At 38.2% G+C, this 23,809-nt stretch overlaps 4 protein-coding genes and 1 pseudogene across 5 annotated transcripts; 2 read left to right on the plus strand and 3 right to left on the minus strand.

The window, feature by feature from the left end:
* Positions 1 to 475: 475 nt before the first annotated feature.
* Positions 476 to 2,485, minus strand: LOC132316105 (LEAF RUST 10 DISEASE-RESISTANCE LOCUS RECEPTOR-LIKE PROTEIN KINASE-like 2.1). 2 transcript variants are annotated; one of them, XM_059814618.1, is made up of 2 exons: positions 1,973 to 2,485; positions 476 to 1,710 (listed from the first exon to the last, which is right to left on the minus strand). In XM_059814618.1, the coding sequence occupies exon 2, from the start codon at positions 1,643 to 1,645 to the stop codon at positions 602 to 604; it is 1,044 nt and encodes a 347-aa protein (XP_059670601.1). In that variant the 5' UTR covers positions 1,646 to 1,710; positions 1,973 to 2,485; the 3' UTR covers positions 476 to 601. The 2 variants fall into 2 exon arrangements, with proteins under 2 accessions (XP_059670601.1, XP_059670600.1); XM_059814617.1 differs by lacking the exon at positions 1,973 to 2,485 and having other exon boundaries at positions 476 to 1,949.
* A 78-nt stretch (positions 2,486 to 2,563) lies between these two features.
* LOC132316229 (LEAF RUST 10 DISEASE-RESISTANCE LOCUS RECEPTOR-LIKE PROTEIN KINASE-like 2.1) lies at positions 2,564 to 3,560 on the minus strand. The gene has a single exon (XM_059814737.1). It carries the CDS (start codon positions 3,398 to 3,400, stop codon positions 2,564 to 2,566), a length of 837 nt encoding a protein of 278 aa, XP_059670720.1. The 5' UTR covers positions 3,401 to 3,560.
* A 2,522-nt stretch (positions 3,561 to 6,082) lies between these two features.
* On the minus strand, positions 6,083 to 16,030 carry LOC132316230 (PR5-like receptor kinase; annotated as a pseudogene).
* A 2,411-nt stretch (positions 16,031 to 18,441) lies between these two features.
* On the plus strand, positions 18,442 to 20,486 carry LOC132316231 (uncharacterized). Its single transcript, XM_059814738.1, has 4 exons — positions 18,442 to 18,576; positions 18,930 to 19,420; positions 19,499 to 20,039; positions 20,295 to 20,486. The coding sequence occupies exons 1-4, from the start codon at positions 18,442 to 18,444 to the stop codon at positions 20,484 to 20,486; spliced, it is 1,359 nt and encodes a 452-aa protein (XP_059670721.1).
* A 1,045-nt stretch (positions 20,487 to 21,531) lies between these two features.
* Positions 21,532 to 22,968, plus strand: LOC132316232 (uncharacterized). Its single transcript, XM_059814739.1, has one exon. The coding sequence runs from the start codon at positions 21,532 to 21,534 to the stop codon at positions 22,966 to 22,968; it is 1,437 nt and encodes a 478-aa protein (XP_059670722.1).
* Positions 22,969 to 23,809: the final 841 nt, after the last annotated feature.

Genomic DNA, 23,809 nt, shown 5'->3' on the forward strand with positions numbered 1-23,809 from the left:
AGGGTTCCAAATGCCAAAAAATAGTTAGACATTCTATTAATTATTTCATTCCATGAGTGTCCGAATTGATTTTGGTTGTACATTTATTGTCACAGCCTCTTACAGGCCCAACAATGTTTCCATGTACAAGACTACAATATAATTTTTTTTTTCCTGATATATGTCGTTCTTCGGGTCTGTAAAGTGCAAAAAAATATAGGGGCATGACTGTCTCAATTGCACTTGCTGTCTGGTTTTAGGAGTACTTTTGGACGCTATTGGTTAGATTAGAATATTCCATATGTGACAAGTATACAGTACTGGGCTTGTCAAATGGGGCGTTTAAACTGGATGGCCCAGTCAAAGCCCAAATTCAGTCTAGCTTCATGCATACCTAAGAGCAATTTTTGTGTGTGCCTATGTAATGAGTATAAACTTTTATTCAAGAAAACAAAAAAGCATAAATCACTTGAAATTCTTCAAAACTTTCTACTTTTACTACAATTCATGATTAAGATAAGAGGGGGTAAAAAAAAAATCCGTAAGTATCAGCATTAAGACAAAAGCGCATCAGAAGGAGAAAAATCTTCTTCCAAAGAACATATTAATATTATTCTTCCATTCAATTTGTGGAGTCAATACTCGAACTTTGTGGTAATAATGGAGAAGAATCTTCTTCCAACCTAGAAGGAAAAGATGCGACGGGTTTAGCTGGAATTTGCAAGGATTGAAGGCTTCCTTCCAACATTTCTATGACAGTAGTAATTGATGGACGATCTGCTGGATTGGTTTGAATACACCACAAACTCACAATGGTCATTTTCTTTGCTGTTCCTTTTTCCTCTTCGGTTGTAAATCCATTAAAATCCTCATTGTGTTCCAACTGCTCATAAATGCAGTCCGGAAAATATACTTCAGTTGAATGGACTCTTTCAACTTCAACATCCTTTCTTCTGCCAATCATTTCCAGAACCATCATTCCATAACTGTAGACATCAGATTTATGAGAGACTCCTCCAAAATTCCTAAAACATACCTCTGGAGCAATATATCCAATAGTTCCCCTTGCACCCACCGTCGACATAATACTCTTTTTCCTTTGTCCTAATTTAGCAAGGCCAAAATCAGCGATTTTGGGACAGAAGTCGTCATCCAAAAGAATGTTCTGAGGTTTTATGTCGAAATGAACAATCCTTGTGTTACAACCTCGGTGTAAATACTCTAACCCTCGAGCAACACCAATTGCAATTTGGTATAATGTTTTGCAATCTAGCTGATGGTTTGAATTCGGAGATCCATCATTATAGATGAACTTGTCCAAAGATCCATTGCTCATGAATTCATAAACTAAAGCTCTTTTGTTCCTCTCATAACAGAAACCTAAAAAATTGACTATATTGACATGGGAAGTTCTACTAATGCTAGCAACTTCATTGATAAATTCCTCTCCGGTACCCTTGGTCTCGTTCAAGACCTTCACCGCCACAAGCTGACCATCTAATAGATTTCCTTTGTACACAACACCATATCCTCCTTGGCCTAGTTTGTCTCTGAATGAGTTGGTCATTCTTTTAATATCTGAATAATTATACTTCTTTGGAACATGGGATCCATAATTCCTAAAAAATAACTCAACATTTTGATCATTCACATTTTGACGATTCATTGTTTTCTTCCTCCATAAAATCAGAACAGAGATTAATACAAGTCCAGCCACACCGACTGCAATGCCTGCATGAAAAGAGTGGAGAAAAGTCATATATTCAGATTTATACTTAGATAAGCGCCATATCTTAAATGGGCTAAGGATGAGTAAATAGGCTATGAGCTTATGCTAAAATATAGATTGTTCTAAGCAATTATTGGGGCATAGTAAAGAGAATTAGCGAAGTTCAACTAAAAGTATGTGCAGTATATAGAAAAATTGGCTTCCCTAAAATGTTGAGAAAAATACAAGGAGCACGAAACGTTTATTTTTCTGTTATTATGTTACCTTCTACAATCCTCAGCGAGCTTCTAGTTAATCCTGTAACATAAGAGAAAAATTATTTGGATGACTAATCAATATTGTTACTTTAACTAACATGTATAACACATTACAAAGGAAACTGAAGATAATTCTGCTCACAGTAACTTATCAAAAAAAAAAATATTCTGCTCACAGCCACAGCATAGGAGGAACTTTGTGATGAATAGTTAATTTTGTATTTACAGTTTTATGTTAAAATTATACTTAATACTTGAACATACAAAGATCAAAACTAGAAAAATAGATTCAGAAATCGCATTTAAATAAGGAGTATATGTAATGGTAATTATGGTAGGACATGCCCCGTGTTAAATATAGTGAGAACCTTTCTTTAAAATGTATGCTGAAAAGTCATGTAGTTGGTGGTTTCACACAATTTTTCTTGCCCCTGCTATTAGACCAACTCAAGTTGTTTGTTTTCTTGGACTTCACAAGGAAAAACAAATTTATGATGAAACAAATTTTTGCTGAAAAATTAATGCCTACTATAAGTTAAAATACAAAATAAAATAAAATAAAATAGGCCTGATAATGAAACAAGACCAACAAGGTCAGTCAGGGGCACGTACCTTTACACTGGGATGAATAGGGCCGATCAGCGCAAAAGCAAGTAAACATAAGCCAAGTAGAATTGCTTGACGAAGAATTGCTTGACCAATAATCAAACCCACATCGTCCGCCTGATTTTACACATTGGTCACAGTTATATGTATCATTCCCTGTCGAGTACTGCAACCCGAAACCACGGTCAAGAGCTGCTCTTATGCTTAACGAAGAATTGCTTTTCAAAGCCTCAACTGCTGATCGAAAAACCGGAACATTGATGCTGCTATTGCATGTTCCCAAGTCAATGTTACTACCGTTAGCCCTTAATTCCGGCGACACAAAATAAGTACGGCTGCCGGTGGTACCATTCACTGTGCAATCAAACTGAAGGGGCAACGGTTGTGTTTGGCTATGATTGAAGGCCACGGCGCAATCATAGAACAGCGTCAAGTTCTGGGTATTCCAAAAATTGTAACTGAAGTAGCTGGAAGTAAAAGCAATGTTATTGAAAGATGTGGGACAAATATTGTGCCACAGGTCATCTCTAGCGACGGTGAGAGTCCGTGTTGCATATTCGATTCCAAGGACTCGGTATCTGATGTGTTGAATTGTGATCTGTGGTGGTGAGGCATCGCTGTTTTGGCAACTAAGACCGAATCCTGAGCGACCGCAGTAGTTTGGCCGATTAGCTCCCCAGAATGGATAACCTACGTTTCTAATGTTTCCGCATTGAAACAACTGACCACATCTTACATATCGCTCATCCTTGGCACACCAACATCTTGGTACATGGATTAACATGAAGATCAATAACAGACAGGAGGTTGAGTAGGTGTGGGTATGCATTTTTCAGATACATATACATATACATACATATGTATAGAGAGAGAAAGATGAGTTGAGAGATGTAGTTTGGAGACTAATGACTTTCAGTTTCATTTGGTAATTAGGCAAAATGTTAGCTATAACGAGATTTGGTCTAATTTTTCTAAGCAAGGAACTGAAGGAGAAGCTTCTCCTTCAATTAAAAAAAAAATACAGATGTATTATTAGTCAATTGATTCGTCTATTTAAAAACAAATCGGTCAACTTCATTGATTCAATAATACACCAGATAATGTAAATTAATATTAGCAGTACTATATACAGACCCGTTCAATTCAAGTTAATATTAATGTTTGCTAGTTCTGCATTTACTGGGGGAGGTAGTGGGTACAGGAAAATGGATAAGGGTAAAATTGTCATTTTACCACCTCCGGTTTTATCAGGCCTGGTATGCCAATATTATTCTTTTGCTTGTAATTATACTAGTAATTTTCTATGGTGGAGGTTATTGTAATTATCGCCTTTAATTTGATTGATTGGTAACATTTGTGAACACAGGCTTTCGATTTAGTTTAGACAGTTGAATCAATTCGATTCAATTCCATTTTTTTATAAAATTTCTTAAAATTGGTCGTGTTTGCATTTATTGTCTAAATCGAATCAAACCATTACAAATAATATTTAATATTTTGAGGTATAGATGACGTATCTTGCTGCATTTTGTGAGAATGGTAAAAGCTCAGTTTCATAGATTCTCATATTAGGTGACACACTTTACAGCATAGGGAGAAAGAAAAGTTACAAATGCAGAATTTCTTTAATTTTTTTGATATATTTTTGCACAAATAGATTGACGATAATTACTATAAAGAATCACACTCAAATAAGTTAGGAATTTATAGTTAGTGTTCATAAGTCATTTCAGAAAAAAAGTAATTAAATACTAAATTACTTTGGACAAGAGCTAGTGTAATTTTAAGAATGAATGCTTGCGTCGTTACAAATTTATATGTACTTGGTAAAAAAAATCAATGTATGCACAAAAGTTGGTCCATAATTAAAAATAATAAAAAAGTATTTTTATTTCTGGTCATGGAACATGCTTAGAATGAATGCGTGAATTATTTGAAGTACCCAAGTCATATTATTTTTGGTTTTATAAACTGCGAAAGCTTGGGCATTTCCTTTGTCCTCCTTTTTCCTTCTCCTCCGTGGGAAAAGAAGGCAAAATAGATTACACTGTTTGTCTCAGAGAATTTAAAATAGTAGGTAGAGTTAACACTCAACTCATATATATTAATGTCATTTTTCATTCGGATTCGATGTGGGACAAGACTTTCTTGTAATATTTTTCCCCAGCCAAACTTACAACGTCCTTGTTATAGTCAGCCACCTTACCTACCCAAGGTGATTCACCAAAAGCGTCCGAACTAGACGCCAAGTATGACACCGAATCAAGAATTGAGTCATTGTAACAATTACAATATTGAATTTTAGGAATGCTCTTGGACAAGACAATATTGGTTAGATTATTACACTATACCATGTGTGACAAGTATAGTACAAGTATACTGGGCTTGTCAGTCAAAAGCCCAAATTCAACCTATCTTCATCCTGTATGCCTTGGACCAATTATTTGTGTGCATGTGTTTTTATACCATGCATTGGCACAAATCAAAAATCTCTTGGACTTGGCCCAAATTTTTTAGGCCAATATTTAACGCGTCTAACAAATTTTTTTTTTTAGCAAGAAAAACGCGTCTAACGTTTGCTTGTGGCAAGACGAATTAAAAAAATAAAAATAGAATTAAAAAAAAAGACGAATTAAATATATGGGACCAGTTTTATGTAAGGTCTTGACCCTAGAAATGAACACAGTTTTATGTAATGTCAAATTTTTCATGCCCTAATGAAATTACAATTGCATTGAATATCAAATCTCACTTTCAACTGTTAGAGCTCGAACTTGAGCCGAGTCCAACTTGGGCACAAACGTGGAGTAACAGGAGGTTGAGTAAAAGTGGGTATGCATTTTAATAGAGGAGGAGATGGAGATTGGAGACTAATGACCGTCCAATGAATTGATAAAGAATAAAAATCTACGTCAATTCATTCGTCAACTTAAAAGACTCCATGGGTGTAAAGACAACGAACCCATTGTTACGTTTCCACATTGAAGTGATAGGACAGGAGAATGGTATTTACGCAGTAGACTTCAATGAAAGTCTTGGACTGTCCCAAAGTGAAATATGTGTGGTGTTGATAATTTTTTGGATACCAAATTTAATAGTCCATACCCTTAATTAGATTGCAATTGAAGTGAATCAAGTCTCACATTCAATTGTTTGAGCTCAAACTAGAGTCCAGTCGAACTTTTATTGTTTGAACTCGGCTTGGACATATGAAGAAATCGGGTTAGGAACGTGATTTTATTCCAAAGTTATAATTCTACTGGGGATAAATGTTGTCCTAGAGTGGGCTTATTGGATTTTGTAGCATAAGAACATATGAAGAAAATCGGGTTAGGAACGTGATTTTATTGCTGGAGTAAGCCAGCAATTCTACTTTTGTTACAATTCAAGATCAAAAGAAAAGAAATGAAAAAAAAAAAAAAAAAAAAACACATGGAGTAACAGTGCCAAGCCAAAAGGGCAAAAGATAATCAAAGAGCTCATCCCCCATTCAATTTTAATACCCTTTTCTTTAGTCGGTACTCGAACTTTGTGGTAATAATACAGAAGAATCTTGTTCCAGCCTAGGAGGAGGAGGAGCTAGGATTGGTTTAGGTGGAATTTGTAAGGATTGAAGACTTCCTTCCAACATTTCTACTACTGTAGTTATGGATGGGCGACTTGCTGGATTGGTTTGAATGCACTACAAACTCACTATGCTCATTTTTCTTGCTATATCTGTTTCTTCTTGGCTTGTAACACCATCAAGTCTTAGATCATCAGCATGTTCCAACTGCCCATAAATGCAATCTGGAAAATATTTTTCATTTGAATGGACAGTTCCAGCTTCAATATCATTTCTTGCACCAACCATGTCAAGAACCATCATTCCATAACTGTACACATCGGATTTATGAGAGACCTCTCCAAAATTTCTAGAAAATACTTCTGGAGCAATGTATCCAACAGTTCCTCTTGCACCAACCATCGACATAATACTAACTTTCCTCTGGCCTAATTTAGCAAGCCAAAATCAGCAATTTTAGGGCAGAAGTCATTATCTAAAAGAATGTTTTGAGGTTTTATGTCAAAATGGACAATCCTTGTACTGCAACCTTGGCGTAAATACTCTAACCCCGAGCAACACCAACTGCAATTTGGTACAGTGTTTTGCAATCTAGATGACTGCTTGAATTCAGAGATCCATCATTGTAGATGAACTTGTCCAAAGATCCATTGCTCATGTATTCATAGACTAGAGCTTCTTTTTTTTTTTTTTTTCCCCCTCATAATAGAAACCTAAAAACGTGACTACATTTACATAAGAAGTTCTACTAATCCTTGCAACTTCATTGATCAATTCCTCTCCGTTACCCTTGGTCTCGCTCAAGACCTTCACTGCCACAAACTGACCATCTAATAGCTTTCCTTTGTACACGACACCATATCCTCCTTGGCCTAGTTTGTCTCTGAAAGAATTGGTCATTCTTTTAATATCTGAATAACTATACCGCTTTGGAACATGGGATCCATAATTCCTAAAAAATGCCTCCACATTTTGATCATTTGTTGTTTTCTTCCTCCATGAGTATTTTCTTCTATTATTGAAAATAATCATAATAGAGATTAATGTAAGTCCAGCCACAACACTGGCTGAGACCCCTGCATGAAAAGAGGGGATAAACATCATGTATTCAGATATTCTACTATAGAAGCGCCATTATCTTAAATGGGTGAAAAAAAAGAAAAAAAAAAAAAGAAAAAAAAAAGAAGAATTATAGATTGCTTTAAACAATTATTCAGTTGGAGTAATGAGAATTGTGATACCCCTTGGATTCGAGATACGGGTTGATCAGGCCCAAGCCCGAACCCGAGGGAAATATCAAACAATTAATATTTAAAACGAACACGGATTACAAAAATGAAATAAGAAATAAATGATTAAGAGCTAAAAGAAATCTAAGTTTAAAAATCCTTGAATAAATAAAATTAAAAATCCAGAAATCCAATCCTCCATAAAACCTCCAATAATTAACAACTCGGGAATCCATCACTAGTGGACCCCTAATAAAAATTCAAACTGAAATGAAATTACAAAAAGAACATCCAAAGTAAACCATGGAGAAAAGTCCTACGTCGTCTGAAGAGTGAGTGATAGTCTCTGCTTAGCACGATCAGGTCTAAAACTGGAACTGGCAAATACCTGAAAAATAGAAGTGGGTCAGGCCCACGAACAAGTTATATCCTACTACAATCCGAACAGAGACTCGATACGTATGTACACCCTAATCAACTCAACAATAACTATGTAGTCCGTACATATATATATATATATATATATATATATATATATATATATATATATATATATATATATATATCCACACTATCGGACTCTTACTAGACTATGATGAGAGTCTCAACCTGAGTAGAAGGCATCATGCAAAACGCACCTTAGTGGGCATGACTACCTAAGCCTAACAGGGTATACCTCAACCAACATAGTCAGCTACGCATCCTACTGCATATACGCTCCCTAACTGTCGACTCTGAGACTCAAGCTCATATCGCGGTACCATAAAAATATATTTAAAGTCCTATCCTATCCATCCATAAGAAATCTAGTAAGCCGTTCAGCTTGTTCAGCTGCACTGACTTACACATCCATAGCAAGTAATCCAGTTAGTCATTCAACTTTGTTTCAGCTGATCTAACTTAAATATAAGTAAGATTTATTTTATAATCCATTCCCTTATTCTATATAGGTAGGATGTAGTATTTTGAAACTAATCCGTCCCTAGTATGCCACCGTCCCATACCGGTGCATACAATCCATACATCTAGCAGTTGACAAAACAAATATTAAATGTACATATCAACTGATCCATAATAAGCGTAAGAGAAATATATAAATTAACATGCTTATTCCAGTAATTGATGACTCTAAGTAAATGTATACATCAATTAATTTCATGACAAACATAATAAAAATAGATAAATTATCATGCTCATCCTAAACCACTGATATAGAATTATCTAACACATGGTGATGAGCGCTGAAAAGTGCGCATTTAAACCCCTTAAGCTTAGGTATTCTAGAACCTTTATCTATTTTATTTTCCCGCTTTATATTGATTTCATGTTATTTTCATTTTCAGGTACTTATCCCTAAAATATGCTAACTCAGCCAAATAAGAGCATAAATGAAGTAATTCTGGGATGAATCAAAGAAAGGAGCAAAGTAGAGCAAAAGGAAGCAAAAGGTGGAATTTTAGCAACTTCGATCGATCTCAAGAAAAGTTCAAACGATCCAACTTTCATCGATCTCAGCACTTCCAGATGGATCTGAGCCATGTTTGTCCCTATTCAAAGATCTCAGAGTTCGATCGATCTAACTTCATTATTTGATCGATCGAACCATCTTGTCCTTATCCAAATGATTGATCTTATCCAGCTGTACTACCCTACCAACCACTTTTGTCCTTTTCCCAAAAATATCTTCAAAATATCTCAGATTTGTTTTTATCCAAAAAGGCGCAGCCATAGAGTATAGATCCAGCTTCAATTCGATAGATCTCAGCCATGTTCGATCGATCTCACCACAAGTTTGATCGATCAAACTTCCCAAATCCTGAGAAAATCCAAATTCCAGCTCATTAAAAGTTGTCTAATATCCAATCATTGGAGGAATATTTGGTGTACGAGCCCAGCTCATTTTGGGTGATATTTGACCTACCTATATAAAGAATATGAGCCACTTTTTGAGAGAGACTTAAAGGGGAGATTTGGAGAGAATTCTTAGTGAGGAAGCAAAGGAGAAGAGGAGGCTAGAGACACCATTGGAGGCTCTTCATCAACCAAGGAGCAGATTTCTTCCATGGAGCTTGCCCTTAAGAGTTGGAAGACATCATCCATGAGTGACCAGACATCCTCTTGGGGTTAGAGTTAACCCTAAGCATACTTTCTACATCTTGATTTATGTATTTTTTAAGGGGATTTGTATTATGATACATGTTTTGACACTTTTATATATATATATATAGATCTTGTTTATTCAATGATTTGTATGATTTAATGCTTCTAATTGATCATTTTATTCTATCCATATGTCTATGTATGCTAGAATAGATGTTCATGTGTTTGTCTCTATTTCTTGTGTTGTTGGTGCATGTCTATGTGTATTAATGCTATAAATCTAGAGATTCTTAAGACATAGTGCTTAATGGAATGTTCTTGTGGTTTATTTGATGGTTCATACTTATTTCTTGATGGATTGTACCTCTCCCTTAGTTTAATTAGTTTAATTTCATGTCATTAGCTTAATTGTAGTGCAGTTGTAGTTTAGATGTTAAATAGGAGGACAATCCATGCTTGTTGTTGATGTTCCATACTTATGAAAGCAAGTAACATATATCTATAACCTTGTGATGTGTTTAGATTGTGAGCTTAAAGAAAGGATTAATGGCTTAATTTGATATGTTGTGCTATCCACCATGTTGTTTAGACAATATATGCTCAATTTGTCATCCATGCTTGTTGAAACAACTACACACACACATTTTGTTGCAATACATATTTTTCCCCTCATTAATCATTCATTAAGGGTATAGAAAAGTTATGCTTAGTGGTGATCTCTAAATCCCAAGATCTCTCTCTTTCTTTTATTCTCTTTATTACTTTATTGTTTACTCTAGTTTAAATTGCATCGTAGTGTAATTCAACCACCAACCAATCTTTTGATCACTCGACCTACTAACCCTAATCTTGATTCCTCAACCTAGTACGACTCATTAATCCCTTGGGACGATCCCTACTTGCCCTAGCTATATTTTTAGTGAAAGGTAGTAGTGGCAATTTATAAATGTAAAACTTGGCCACATTCATCATAGCTCTACACCATTATTTTTTAGGGTAAACTTTGGGTCGGTGTGCGACAAACCCACCAAGTTTTTGGCGCCGTTGCCGGGGATTGATTGATTGGCAACGTCGTATTTGTGGAATCAATTAAGAATTAGTACTCTTTTGATCGTGTCTTTACTTTGTTTTTTATTTTTCTTTTAAGTACTCATTGTGTTTGTTCTTGTTTGACTAGGAGTATTGAGTTAGAAAACAAGCAAAGAAGCATTCAAGCAAATGAGCTAAGCAAAAGAAAGAAAAAGCTAAAATCATAAAATAAAATAAAATAAAAAATTGTTAAGCTAAAAGCTGAAACTTGGAGTTGAAGTGCTAAAGGACCTTTGTGAGTTTTTCTTTACTCAATCCCTTAGTTAAATCGTCGGCCCACGTGGAGGCTTATATTTCAATTCATAGATAAATCGTGAGCCCGCGTGGAGGCATTTTTATTGTTTTTTGCATCATTGTTTACAAGCATGGGAGTATGGGATCATTATTTATGGAGGAAGTTTGATTATTGACTTGTTGTGAAGGAGAAGTGCTTGCTTGTTTTGTTGTTATTTGTGTGTTGCTAGAAGTCTTGGGTAGTCCTTGTCATATCATTCGTCCTAGGCATTCACATGGAAAATCTAGAGGGTAATCTTGGCTACTTAGACCCATGTTTCATGCAAAACCCCCCTCTTAATCAACATGGCCCCGGAGTTCAAGCTCCAATTCCTCCAATGGTCCTTCGTGATCATTACAATCTTCATGCATTGTGTTGCCTAATTTTGAGGCAAATCAATATGAAATCAAGCCCAAGACTATTCAAATGTGTCCACTCTTTTATGGCTTAGATGATGAGGAACCCTATAAACATCTTAATGAATTCTTTGAAATATGTTCCACCGTACGATATATGGATGTCCCGGAAGAAGTTCTTAGGTTACTTCTCTTCCCTTTCACACTTAAAAATAAAGCAAATTATTGGTTCAATACTTTTGGGGCAAATTCAATAATATCTTGGGCACAAATGCAAAATGAATTTTTGAAAAAATTTTACCCCCTAAGTTTGACTAATATAATGCGTGCTTTAATTAGAGAATTTTCTCAAAGGGAAGGAAGTGGTTACATAAGGCTTGGGAAAGATTGAATGACTTGCTAAGCAATGTCCACATCATGGCATTCCGAAATGGCAAGTGGTTCAATATTTTTATGAGAGCTTATCCGACATTTATAAGGATATAGTTGATACATCATGTGGAGGATCATATTTTGGTAAACATGAGGATGACATATGGCACCTCTTTGAGAAAATGAGCGAAAACTCTTTGCAAAAATATTATACTTCTCGGTTTGACCATAGTTCAAAGGAAAAGAAGAGAGATTTGCAAGTTTGTCAAATAGAGAATCCATTAGAGATTGTAGCCGAGGTTAAGACTCTCTTTCCAAAACTTGATCAATTCTTGTTGAGTTAAAAACCGGTTATAAAATCACCTTCTTTTCATCATACTTCTCATCTTAGTGAGCCATGCATGACATGTTCAAGTGTTTTACATATCACTTTCAATTGTCCCCATGGACATGCATTCAATGAGCACTTTGAACAAGTCAATGCTACGTTCGTTCACCCTTACTCAAGTGCATATGTTCCAATGTGGAATGAAAATTCGAATTTCTATCAAGCTAAAAAGTTTTAAGGCAAATATATTCCACCTCATAGAAGGGAAGGAGGTTCCTAAGGATTTATTTCTTCTTCATCTCATCAAAGAACTAATCACTTTTCACATCCTCAGATGTATGATTTGCAAATTTGCTCTCATTATCCTCATACACTTTCTAGCAATTCTACATTTGAAGATAAGGTCTTGATGGCCTTGGGTAGCTTAGAAAGGAATACCAACTTGTTGCATTCCCACTCTCAATCCATATCAAAGCTTGAATCCCAAATTGGGACCATAGCTAATGCATTGAATGCAAGAGAAATCGATAAATTACCTAGTTAACCCGAGAGGAATCCAAAAGCCCAATTTTGTGTGGAAGCAAACCCTACAACAGGGTGTTCTTCCCAAGCTCAAGTGCAAGCCATCACCACTTTGAGAAGTGGTAAACAAGTGGACAATAGGGTTGAACTACCAAAGGAAGATAGTGAATCAGTGCAACCAAAAGTTATCACCCATCCAATTCCCAATTCCATTCCTACTTCCTTAAATGAAAATGTTCCTAACCGAAATTCTTAATCATCTCCATCATCTCCTCAAATTGCAAAGTCTTATGAGCTAAAAGCTCCATTCCCTTATGCTTTAAAAGAAACTTCGCCTTATAGGAGGCAAGAAGGGAAAATACATGATATGATGGAAGTTTTTAAGCAAGTCAACATAAATCTTCCTCTTTTGGATGCCATTAAGCAAATTCCACCTTATGCAAAATTCTTGAAAGATCTTTACACACAAAAGAAGAAGACCAAGGGACCAAGCCCTAAAAAAGTGTTCTTCACGGAGCAAGTGAGCTCCATTATTCAATAAAACACTCCACCTAAGTTCAAAGATCCCGATGCTCCGACTATTTCTTGTGTAATTGGAAACCATGAAGTTCATAGAGCCCTTCTTGACTTAGGTGCAAGTGTTAATTTGATTCCTTACTCCGTGTATGTCCAACTAGGTTTGAATAAGTTGAAGCCAACCTCGGTGGTGCTTCAATTGGCCGATAGATCCGTCAAAACACCTAGGGGCATGGTTGAGGACATCCTCATCAAAGCTGATAAGTTTTACTTTCCGGTTGATTTTATAGTTCTTGATACCAAACCGGTTGCCAATCCCACCAACCACATCCCAATCATCTTAGGAAGGCCATTCCTTGCTACCGCAAATGCAACCATTAATTGTAGATCCGGGGTTATAGACCTTTCTTTTGGTAACATGATGGTCAAGCTAAATGTTCTTGAAATGTATGGAAATTGTGGGTTTGATGATGAAAAATCAATGAATGAAGTAAACAATCTTATGGAATCTGTTGCAAGCTTGGATTTTCCATCTTGGAAAACTCCAATAGAACCTCTTCCTCCACTCTTTAGCACTCTACCGGTCTCATCTTTAGTTTCTCCACCAACTCTTGAGCTTAAAACTCTACCTTCCAATCTCAAGTATGCATTCCTAGGACCAAAAGAGACTCTTCCGGTTATCATTTCTTCAAGTCTTGAAAAAGACCAAGAAGACGCTCTCTTAAATGTGCTTAAAGAAAATAAAGAAGCCATAGGATGGAGTGTGGCGGATCTTAAGGGAATTGACATTTCTATTTGTATGCATCGCATACTTATGGAAGAGGATGCAAAACCCTTTAGGGATGCCCAAAGGAGACTTAACCCCAACATAAAAGAGGTAGTAAAAAAGGAAGCAGTCAAGCTCTTAGATGCCGGGATCATTTACCCAATCTCCGATAGCAAATGGGTGAGTCCAACTCAAGTAGTTCTCAAGAAATCGGGGATTACCGTGGTTGAGAATGCAAAGGGTGAGGAAATCTCTAAGTGTACCGCCAATTCATGGTGTGTATGCATTGATTACCGCAAATTAAATGCTGCCACTAGAAAAGATCACTTCCCTTTGTCATTCATTGATCAAATTCTAGAAAGATTGGTCGGACAACAGTACTATTGATTCCTTGATGGCTATTCGGGTTACAATCAAGTAGCCCTTGACCCATTGGACCAAGAGAAAACCACCTTTACTTATTCATTTGGCACATTTGCTTATAGACGAATGCCTTTTGGTTTGTGTAATGCCCCCGCCACATTCCAAAGGTGTATGATGTCAATTTTCTCGGACATGGTGGAAGAGTATCTAGAAGTGTTCATGGATAATTTTTCTGTCTTTGGGTCATCATTTGATGCATGCCTCAAAAATTTGGATCTAGTGCTTAAGAGATGTCGTGAAACAAACCTTGTTCTTAGTTGGGAAAAAAGTCATTTTATGGTTCAAGAGGGTATCATTTTGGGTCACGTCATCTCAAGGAGGGGGATTGAGGTAGATAAAGCGAAAGTGGAGCTTATTGCTGCCACCTTCAACGGTGAGAGAGGTTCGCTCCTTTCTAGGTCATGCCGGCTTCTATCGCCGATTCATAAAAGACTTTAGCAAAATTGCTCGACCCTTGTGCAATCTCCTTGCCAAGGAAACTCCTTTTGTCTTTGATCAAGCATGCCTAGACGCTTTTCATAAATTGTGTGATTTATTGTGATCTGCTCCTATCATGCAACCTCCCAATTGGTCATTGTCATTTGAAATTATATGTTATGCTTCTGATTATGCCATGGGAGCTGTTTTGGGCCAAAGAGTAGGAAAGCTTCCTTGTGCCATATACTATGCAAGTAAAACTTTCTCGGGAGCTCAATTGAATTACTCCATTATCGAGAAAGAATTACTTGCCGTAGTGTATGCTCTTGATAAATTTCAATCTTATCTTTTAAGTTCTAAGGTTGTTGTTTACTCCGATCATGCTGCCTTGAGACATCTTTTGACAAAGAGAGAAATAAAACCTAGATTGATTAGATGGATTTTGCTTCTTCAGGAATTCGATTTTGAAATCAAGGACAAAAAAGGCACCGAGAATGTGGTTGCCAATCAACTTTCAAGATTATTGATAGAGCCTTCCCCTAACCCACCAATTCATGATTCTTTTCTGGATGAACAACTTTTTCACATTACGAATGGACAAATGCCTTTGTTTGCCAACATTGTGAATTATTTGGCAATTGGCAAGCTCCTAACTTCTTGGTCAAGGAACGAAAAGAACATTTTCTTTGCCAACATCCGGAATTACTATTGGGAAGACCCCGTCTTGTACCGTTATTGTCCAAATCAAATTGTGAGGAGATGCATTCCGGAGAGCGAAATTCCAAGTGTCCTTGTGTTTTGTCATACACTTGCATGTGATGGGCATTTTAGTGCAAAGAAGACCGCCTGGAAGGTTTTTCAAAGTGGGCTCTTTTGGCCCACTATCCGTAGAGATGCCTACAACTTTTGCAAGTCGTGTGAGAGATGTCAAAAGATGGGGTCCATGTCAAGAAGAGATATAATGCCCTTGACCAATATACTTGTTATTGAAATCTTTAACATTTGGGGCATTGATTTTATGGGTCCATTTTCTATGTCCTATGGTTTTCAATACATTCTTCTTGCCGTAGATTATATTTCCAAGTGGTTAGAGGCTTGTGCTACCAAAATAAATGATCATTCCATGGTTATTCAATTCATTAAGTCTAATATCTTTGCTCATTTTGGTATGCCTAGGGCTATGATAAGTGACGGAGGAAAGCATTTTTGTAATCAATTCCTAAGGCATTTATTTCTTAAGTACTCTGTTACTCATAAAGTGGCCACTCCTTACCATCCTCAAATAAGTGGGCAAGTAGAAGTTTCTGACCGAAAAATTAAGCATATTCTTGAGAAAACGGTTAACACCACACGGAAAGATTGGTCAAGAAAGTTAAATGATATTTTATGGGCTTACTGGACGACATATAAGAATCAACACATTCGCCGCAATACATATCATTTGCCGACCACTGCAACCCAAAACCACCATTAAGAGCTGCTGCAATAGTTATAGATGGCATAACGCTTGCCAAAGCCACAGCTGCCGATTGATTGACTCGAACAATTACACTATTTTCGCATGTGCTATTAATAGAGTTGGGTAATGTAACACTACTAGTCACTTAATAACTTATGGTGTTACTGCAATAAAACTGATTGGAAAGCACTTGTATGACAACAGAAGGACAACCATAATAGAGCGTTAACTCCTGTGAATTGGTGCTGTAGGTGCAATTTGTTGTGTCTAAGGTGGCGTTGTGGAGATCTGTGGGACAAGTGTTGTTCCATAACTCATTTCTAACAACTGCGAGGACCCTGTATGTTGTTGACAGGATTATGAGCAGGGGTGCATCGGTCGGGCAAGTGAGCTCGAACCCGGGGTGACCACAGTACTCCGGCCGGTTTCCTTCCCAGATAGGGTAGCCGATGTCCGGTATGCTTCCGCATTGGAGCAGCTGAGTAGAGTTCACATATTGCTCATCATCGGCACATGAAGATGTTGGGATATGGATTAAAATGAAGCTTATGAACAAGAATGCAAAAATGGAAAATTGGGGATTCATTTTTATTTTACTTTTTTAGTCAATTGATTAGAATAGGAAACAATAATGACACTGAGTCTAATTTTCGAAGCACCGAATTGAAGGAGAAAATTCTCCTTGAATAAAAATCTACCAATATTTTAGTCAATTGATTAAAATAGGAAAATGATATCTAAGCAGAAGTCTTGGACTGCTTCTAGCATATTCTCAAAGTGAAATATAATAGTAGTTTATATGTATTAATTTTTTTCTTTTCAGTTAAAATATTTTTTATTTTTTTATATTTGACAAATGTTTAGGTCCAAGTTGAAGTAGAGTCTATTGGATTGCCATGTAAAATGACCTTTCGGAAGTTGATGTATATGTTGTTTTTGTTAGGTTGTAAGAAAATATTTCTTTAAATTTTTTACAACCAAACATGAAAAAATAAAAGAATATTTTACATCCAAACAAAGCCTTAATGTGTAATATTTTACATCCAAACAAAGCCTTAATGTGTATTGGTGTTTCAAAACCCTGATTTGCATATTATTTATAAAAAAAAATAAATAAATAAAAGAAAAAAAATTAATTAATACAAATTTTTTTTTTTTTTTTTTGGTGAGGGTGATTAATACATTTCTTATGTACCCGTAGATGTTTCATTAGAAATTGCAATCTAAACAAAAAAATGAGAATAATGAGTAGGAGTGTCTTAAAAAAAAAATTGAAAGCATGTTTGAAAACTATGTTTTGATGTGAAATGTTTGGATTTGTGTTGCGCTACTATTATGGTTTTGGGCCATTAATAGTTATCAAAACAAGAAAAACAATTTTTTAGTGTTTTAGTTTTGCATCACTGTTCACGAAGTGTTTTAGCAATGTGTAAAATAAAACAAGGACGTACTAAATATATTTTTGTTATCAAAATCGACATTGTAGCAATCCAAAAATAAAAAAGCAGAAACAAAACTGTGGAGGGAAAAATCTCCCTTTAATGAGAACTGTACACGTCATCGCAATGTAAATACCCATCACAAATGTCAGAGGCCCATCCTGCTCAAAGCCCAGTCCAAGCTCGTTGACAGCCCAAAATCATAAGACACTAACCCAAGGTTGCTAAAATAATTGATCTCTATAGCATTGCTCAAGCCCGAAACAAGAGATCCAGCCCGTTAGCAATGTCACATGGATCAGGTTACTTATAGCCCAAATCCATTAAAAGGAAATTAGTCCTATTAGAAAAAGGATACAACAAATAAAGAAACTACTACACAAGGAAAATTATACAAAGGAAGGAGTTCTATTTGTAAAAAATTTCTGTAAGGAAAGAATTGGAGGACAAGCAATGCGAGTCCTATCATAATTCAACCAATCTTTTGTGTATAAATAGAGGCCCAGACCTCCAATAAAAGAATCAAGCAATTCTACGCTTCTCTATATACTGTTCTTGTTTATTTTTATTGTTTATTGAGTGAGTTGTGTTATTTCTCCTAATCATTATTGGTTGGGCAAAATTTTGCACCTACACTTTGGCGCCGTCTGTGGGAAACGTGTGCAAATATATTCCCACACTTTTTTTTGGTTTCACAGGTGAATCCTGTAGCTACCATCCAGAATGTCGAACGGAGGATCTTCAACGGATCAACAGACGGAGTTGATGCAGAAGATGCGTGAAGAGTTTCTACACCAGTTTGACATACTTCGTCAGGCAAACGAAGCAAGTGTGGCTCAGATCGCCTTGCTTCAACAGCAAAATAACACTCTGCAAATGGCGCTGGCTCAGTTGGCACCACCGCCACCAGTGGGTGACATAGCAGCACCCCCTAGTCAGAATATTCCTTCGATTATTGGACTTCCGCCTGATGGGGCTCCACCTAATGGGGCATGACCCAATGAGGCTCAGCCGAATGAGGTTCAGCAACAACGGAGGGCAAGATCCGAGGCTGTGGCTTCAGACAACATCCCTCGTCGCACACAGGATGAGCAAGTCGAATCCAGCCATAAGCTTACGGTGTGGTCCAATGGAATCCCAGATGGTGCAGGTGTTTAGGATGCCTTTGACGAGAAGAGACTCCTAAAGATTCAGACACTTGCCGAGATGGCTAGAGAACACAAAAATTCCTTGGTCAAAACTCCTTTCACTGACGATGTGTATCTGGTTGAGAGGCCCAAGAAATTTACCATGCCTTCTTTCACCCAGTTTGATGGAACAGGGGATCCTTCTCAGCACCTAGATCATTACGCTCAAAAGATAGATTTGGATGATCGTAATGACCCTTAGATGTGCAGAGTTTTTCCTACCAGTTTGACAAGAGCAGCACTAAAGTGGTTCAGGAATAAACCGCATAAGTCCATCCCGGATTACGTAACTCTATGCACCATGTTCCTGGCACAGTATTGCGGAAATAAGAAGCAAAAGAAGAGCATTGCTAGCCTCTTCACCATAAGGCAAAAAAGAGGGGAAACATTGCAGGATTTCTTGTCAAGATTCAACATGGAAGCCTCAGAAATAGCGGATTATCATCCCGCAACTGCTATAGAGACATTTAAACTCGCGATGATTCAGGGGACGAAGTTCCACACTTCTTTAGTCAAGTATTCTCCTTCCGACATGCAGACTCTCAATGCCAGGGCCCAGATCTACATTCGGCTTGAGGAAAATATAGCCCACCGAGCGCAGCACGCCACCCTCGTGACAGTGGAAAACAAGCCTCGAGAAAGAGTTCTAATTAAAAAAATTCAAAAGAGCCAACATTCCTCAACGCCAATCACCCAGGCACCTGAAAAAAGGCAAAGGGTAGAGGAAGGATTTACACCTCTCCGAACTACCTTGGCTCGGCTCTTCCAAGAGAATAAGGTGAAGTTCACAACTCCGCAGCCAATAAAGTAACCCCTGGAGCAAAGGGACAAAAGCAAGCATTGCGCTTATCATCGAGATTATGGGCATTCAACCAATGATTGCAGATCCCTCAGGCGACAGGTGGAGAATATGATCGCCAGAGGTGAGTTGACAGATTACCTCATGACAATGGAGTATGCAAAGCCCCACGAGGTTTATCCCCGCAAAGTGGAAGGTACGCAAGTAAAAGTCATCCATGCAATACATGGAAGGTCTGAAGATGATCAAGAGTCCGAGGAGGTATACAGATCCAGATTGAGGGCAGCCCACAAGCTCAGGAGGATATCCTCGGTCAATGCTATCGCTTTGGGTAACATCAATATTGGATTCGGAGATGGCGACCTATCCAGAGTTCAACTCCCCCACGAGGATCCATTGGTCATCAGTCTTTTAGTGGCCAATTGTATGATCCGGAGGGTTTTGATAGATCCAGGAAGTAGCGCCAACATAATCACAAAGACGGTCTTTGAGCAGCTAGAGATCCCGTCATCATCTATTCGACCTACCTCCAGCCCGTTGATGGGGTTCGATGGCACAAGAGTAGATCCCCTTGGAGTAATAGACTTGTCTGAAACCACGATGAAGAGGACTCTGAAGGAGAACTTTGTTTTAACAGAGATCCATCCTTCTTACAATCTCATTATGGGAAGAAGCTGGATATATCGGATGAGAGGAGTTCCGTCCACCCTTCACCAGGTGATGCGGTGCTTATCTCCAGACAGGAAAGAAGAAATTAATCTATGGGGCGATCAAGTCGCAGCGAAGGAATGCTATATGTTGACACAAGTTGAAGCAAAGAGGGTGTCGACTCACCAGTAACCAGGTGTGGCTTCCAAAACTGGACCCAAATAGCAATTACAGAGCCCTCTGCCCAAGTATCTTAAGGTAGAGAAGGAAGAGGAAATTGCAAAGCCCACCGAGGAAACCCTTGAAGCCGTAGAAGTTTTCCTCGGCGACCCTCAGAAGGTTACCTATCTAGGCTCTTCCTCCGCGTCCGAAGAAAAAGAGGCATTAATTGATGTTATCCGGAGCAATGCAGATGCTTTTGCGTAGGATCACTCGGACATGTTAGAGATCGATCCCTTAGTTTCCTGCCATAGTCTGAAGGTGGATCCGGAGTTTAAACCGGTTAAGCAAAAACACCGAAGGTTTGCCCCCGAACGCAATCACATTATAGCTGAAGAAGTGAGCAAATTGTTACAAGCAGGTTTCATTCGAGAAGTGCAATATCCACAGTGGCTGTCAAACGTGGTAGTCGCACAAAAGAAGAATGGAAAGTGGAGGGTTTGTGTAGACTATACCAACCTTAACAAAGCCTGCCCTAAAGATAGCTTCCCTTTGCCCAAGATAGATCAGATGGTTGATGCTACCACCGGCTACGAGAGGCTGACATTCCTAGATGCATACTCGGGATACAATCAAATTCCTATGAACCCCGAAGATGAAGAAAAAACGACTTTCATTACAGAAAAGGAGACTTATTGTTACAGGGTCATACCCTTCTGACTGAAGAATGCTGGAGCTACGTATCAATGCCTTGTCAACAAGATATTTGATAATCTGTTGGGAAAGACAGTTAAAGCATATATAGATGGCATGGTGGTTAAAAGTGTGAAGAAAGAAGATCATCTGAAGCATCTACAGGAAGTTTTCAATACCTTGAAGAAGTACAACATGAAGCTGAATCCATCCAAGTGCTCCTTCGCGGTATCATCAGGTCAATTCCTCGGCCACATAGTGAATAAAGAGGGATAGAGGTAAGTTCGGCTCAGGCTAAGGCCCTCATCCAGAATCAGGAACCAAAAAATCGTAGGGAGGTGCAGGTTCTTACCGTTCGGATCGCAGCCCTCAATCGGTTTATATCCCGATTGTCAGATAAGTGCAAACCATTCTTCGATACTATACGACCTAAGAATAAAGATATATGAGGACCTCAGCAGTAGGAGGCCCTCAGTCGGTTGAAAGGTTACATGGCTGAACCACCAATTCTATCCACTCCAAAACCCGGGGAGGTTCTTATTATGTATTTGGCAATTTCTAATATAGCGACAAGTGCAGCATTAATTAGAAAGGAAGGAAAGAGGCAATACCATGATAGATGCGGAGACACGATATAGTAAAGCAAAAAAAAGGAAGCTTCGGCAAGAGGAAGCTTCGGCATTATGCCAAGAGGAAGTTTGGGCATTATTTTGAATCTCATAGCATTATGGTACTCACTAACTATCCTATACGGGGTATACTCTCTAAGCCTGATCTATCTGGGAGAATTACCAAGTGGGCTATCGAGCTTAGTTCCTTCGACATAACTTATGAGCCAAAGGTGTCGCACAAAGGACAGGCCATAGCAGACTTTCTTCTCGAATATGAAGACACTCCCGAAGAGCCGATACACCCTGAACCACAGTGGGAACTTCGAGTCGATGGCTCCTCGAATCAAGCAAGTGCAGGGGTAGGAGTTGTAATGTCAACACCCGAAGGCACCAAGCTGCAGCAATCTATCTGTTTGAGGTTCCCGACTACGAACAATAAGGCCGAGTACAAGGCGTTACTTACTGGTCTTCGATTGGCCAACAACCTCCAGGTACGTTGCTTAAAGGTTTTTAGTGACTCACAGCTTGTTATAAATCAAGTAACAGGTCAGTACCATCCCAAAGAGGAAAGAATGAAAGCATATAAAGAAGCTGTAGAGAATGTTGCACGGGGATTCGATCAGATCGAATTCTATCAGGTACCTCATGTTGAGAATGCCGAAGCAGATCAATTGGCGACATCAGTGTCATCCTCAAATGAAAATCTGACTTGGATTGTGCCGATTGACGTCCTGGACGAGCCCAGCATTAATCCTCCGCAGGAAGTAATGGTGATTCCAGTTGTTCCTCAAGAACCATGCTGGATTGATCCATTGGAAGCCTACCTCAAGCATGGAGTTCTTCCAAACCAGAAGTCCGAAGCACGGAAGCTCCGTCTCACCGTAGCTAAATATGCCATCATTAACAATCAGTTATATCGAAAGTCATTTTCAGGTCCTTACCTGAAATGTTTAAGCCCTACTGAAGCTCTTGTGGTGTTAAAACAAATCCATGACAGAGATTGTGGCAACCATTCTAGGGGTAGATCCCTTGTGCATAAAGTCCTGACTCAAAGTTACTTCTGGCCGTACTTAGCCCGGAATGCAGAAGAGTATACTCGGAGGTGTGACAAATGTCAATGTCACGGTCCTATGAAGCATCAACCTGCCGAAGATTTGCATACAATGGAAAATCCATGGCCATTCACACAATGGGGGATTAATATGGTGGGCCCGTTACCCAAGACTGTGGAACAAAAGGAGTACGTTCTACTGGCTACAGATTACTTCACTAAATGGGTAGAAGCCGATGCCTACTCAAGTGTGACCCATGAGCAAGTAAAAACTTTCCTTTGGAACAACGTCATTTACCGGTTTGGGGTCCCAAAAGTCATTATGATGGACAATGGTAAGAACCTCGACAATAGAAGTATAAGAAAATTCTTCGTTGAGCATGGAATTATATAAAAGTTAGCTGCAGTTAGTCATCCACAAGGGAATAGACAGGCTGAAATAACTAATCGAACCATTTTCAGTTGTTTAAAGAAGAAATTGGAGAAACTCAAAACGAAATGGTATGAGAATCTCCCTCAGGTGCTTTGGGCGTACCGAACCACACCACGGCGACCCACGGGGGAAAGTCCCTTTGCCATGGCTTATGGATCCGAAGCAGTGATTCTAACCGAAGCGGCGATTCCAACCCTTCGGATATCCTTTTTACTTGAAGGAAACAATAGTCAGCAGCTCGAACATAGTCTCGACCTCCTCGATGAAAAAAGGGATGCTGCAGCAATTAGGCTTGCTTCATATCAGCAGCAGCTACGCAATAATTATAACAAACGTGTCAGATTCTGGAGCTTTACGGTAGGCGATTGGGTTCTGAAGTAAGAGACAGCTCATGTAAAGAAACTGGAACCTAATTGGACCGGACCCTACAGGATTACCGAAGTAGTGGGGAAGGGAGCATATCGTTTGGCCGAAGCTGACAGACGTCCCATTGCGCATCCTTGGAATGCAATACACCTTAAACGGTATTTCCATTAGTTAAGTTTGTCAATTTTATTAAGAATTCTTCACAAATAAAGCTGCGTAAGCCCACAGTCAGCTATGCTTTACTTTACTTTGCTTCTATTTGTTTCTTTCCATTAAAATGAGGGCCATACCACCATTCTATGATTATGCAATTTTGCGTCGCAGTATGCATTAGCAATTTTTATGCAAAAAAAGCAATTTTTATGCAAAGAAAAAAAATTTGAAAATTTTTATACAAAGAAAGAAATTTGAAAATTTCATGCAAAGAAATTTTCAT

The sequence above is a fragment of the Cornus florida genome, unplaced genomic scaffold, assembly GCF_030987335.1.
Source record: "Cornus florida cultivar Cherokee Brave unplaced genomic scaffold, ASM3098733v1 CherokeeBrave_3.0.0_Hap2_Chr07, whole genome shotgun sequence".
Taxonomy (NCBI): Eukaryota; Viridiplantae; Streptophyta; class Magnoliopsida; order Cornales; family Cornaceae; genus Cornus; species Cornus florida.

Excerpts from the sequence above, each read along its gene's own strand:
- LOC132316105 (XM_059814617.1), bottom strand. The coding sequence starts at position 1,738 with ATGACTTTTCTCCACTCTTTTCATGCAGGCATTGCAGTCGGTGTGGCT.
- LOC132316229 (XM_059814737.1), bottom strand. The coding sequence starts at position 3,400 with ATGCATACCCACACCTACTCAACCTCCTGTCTGTTATTGATCTTCATG.
- LOC132316231 (XM_059814738.1), top strand. The coding sequence starts at position 18,442 with ATGAGGTTCAGCAACAACGGAGGGCAAGATCCGAGGCTGTGGCTTCAG. Across the intron at positions 18,577-18,929 it reads TGGAATCCCAGATGGTGCAG|TATTGCGGAAATAAGAAGCA; the intron begins GTGTTTAGGATG and ends TTCCTGGCACAG. Across the intron at positions 19,421-19,498 it reads ACAACTCCGCAGCCAATAAA|ATCCCTCAGGCGACAGGTGG; the intron begins GTAACCCCTGGA and ends CAATGATTGCAG.
- LOC132316232 (XM_059814739.1), top strand. The coding sequence starts at position 21,532 with ATGCGGAGACACGATATAGTAAAGCAAAAAAAAGGAAGCTTCGGCAAG.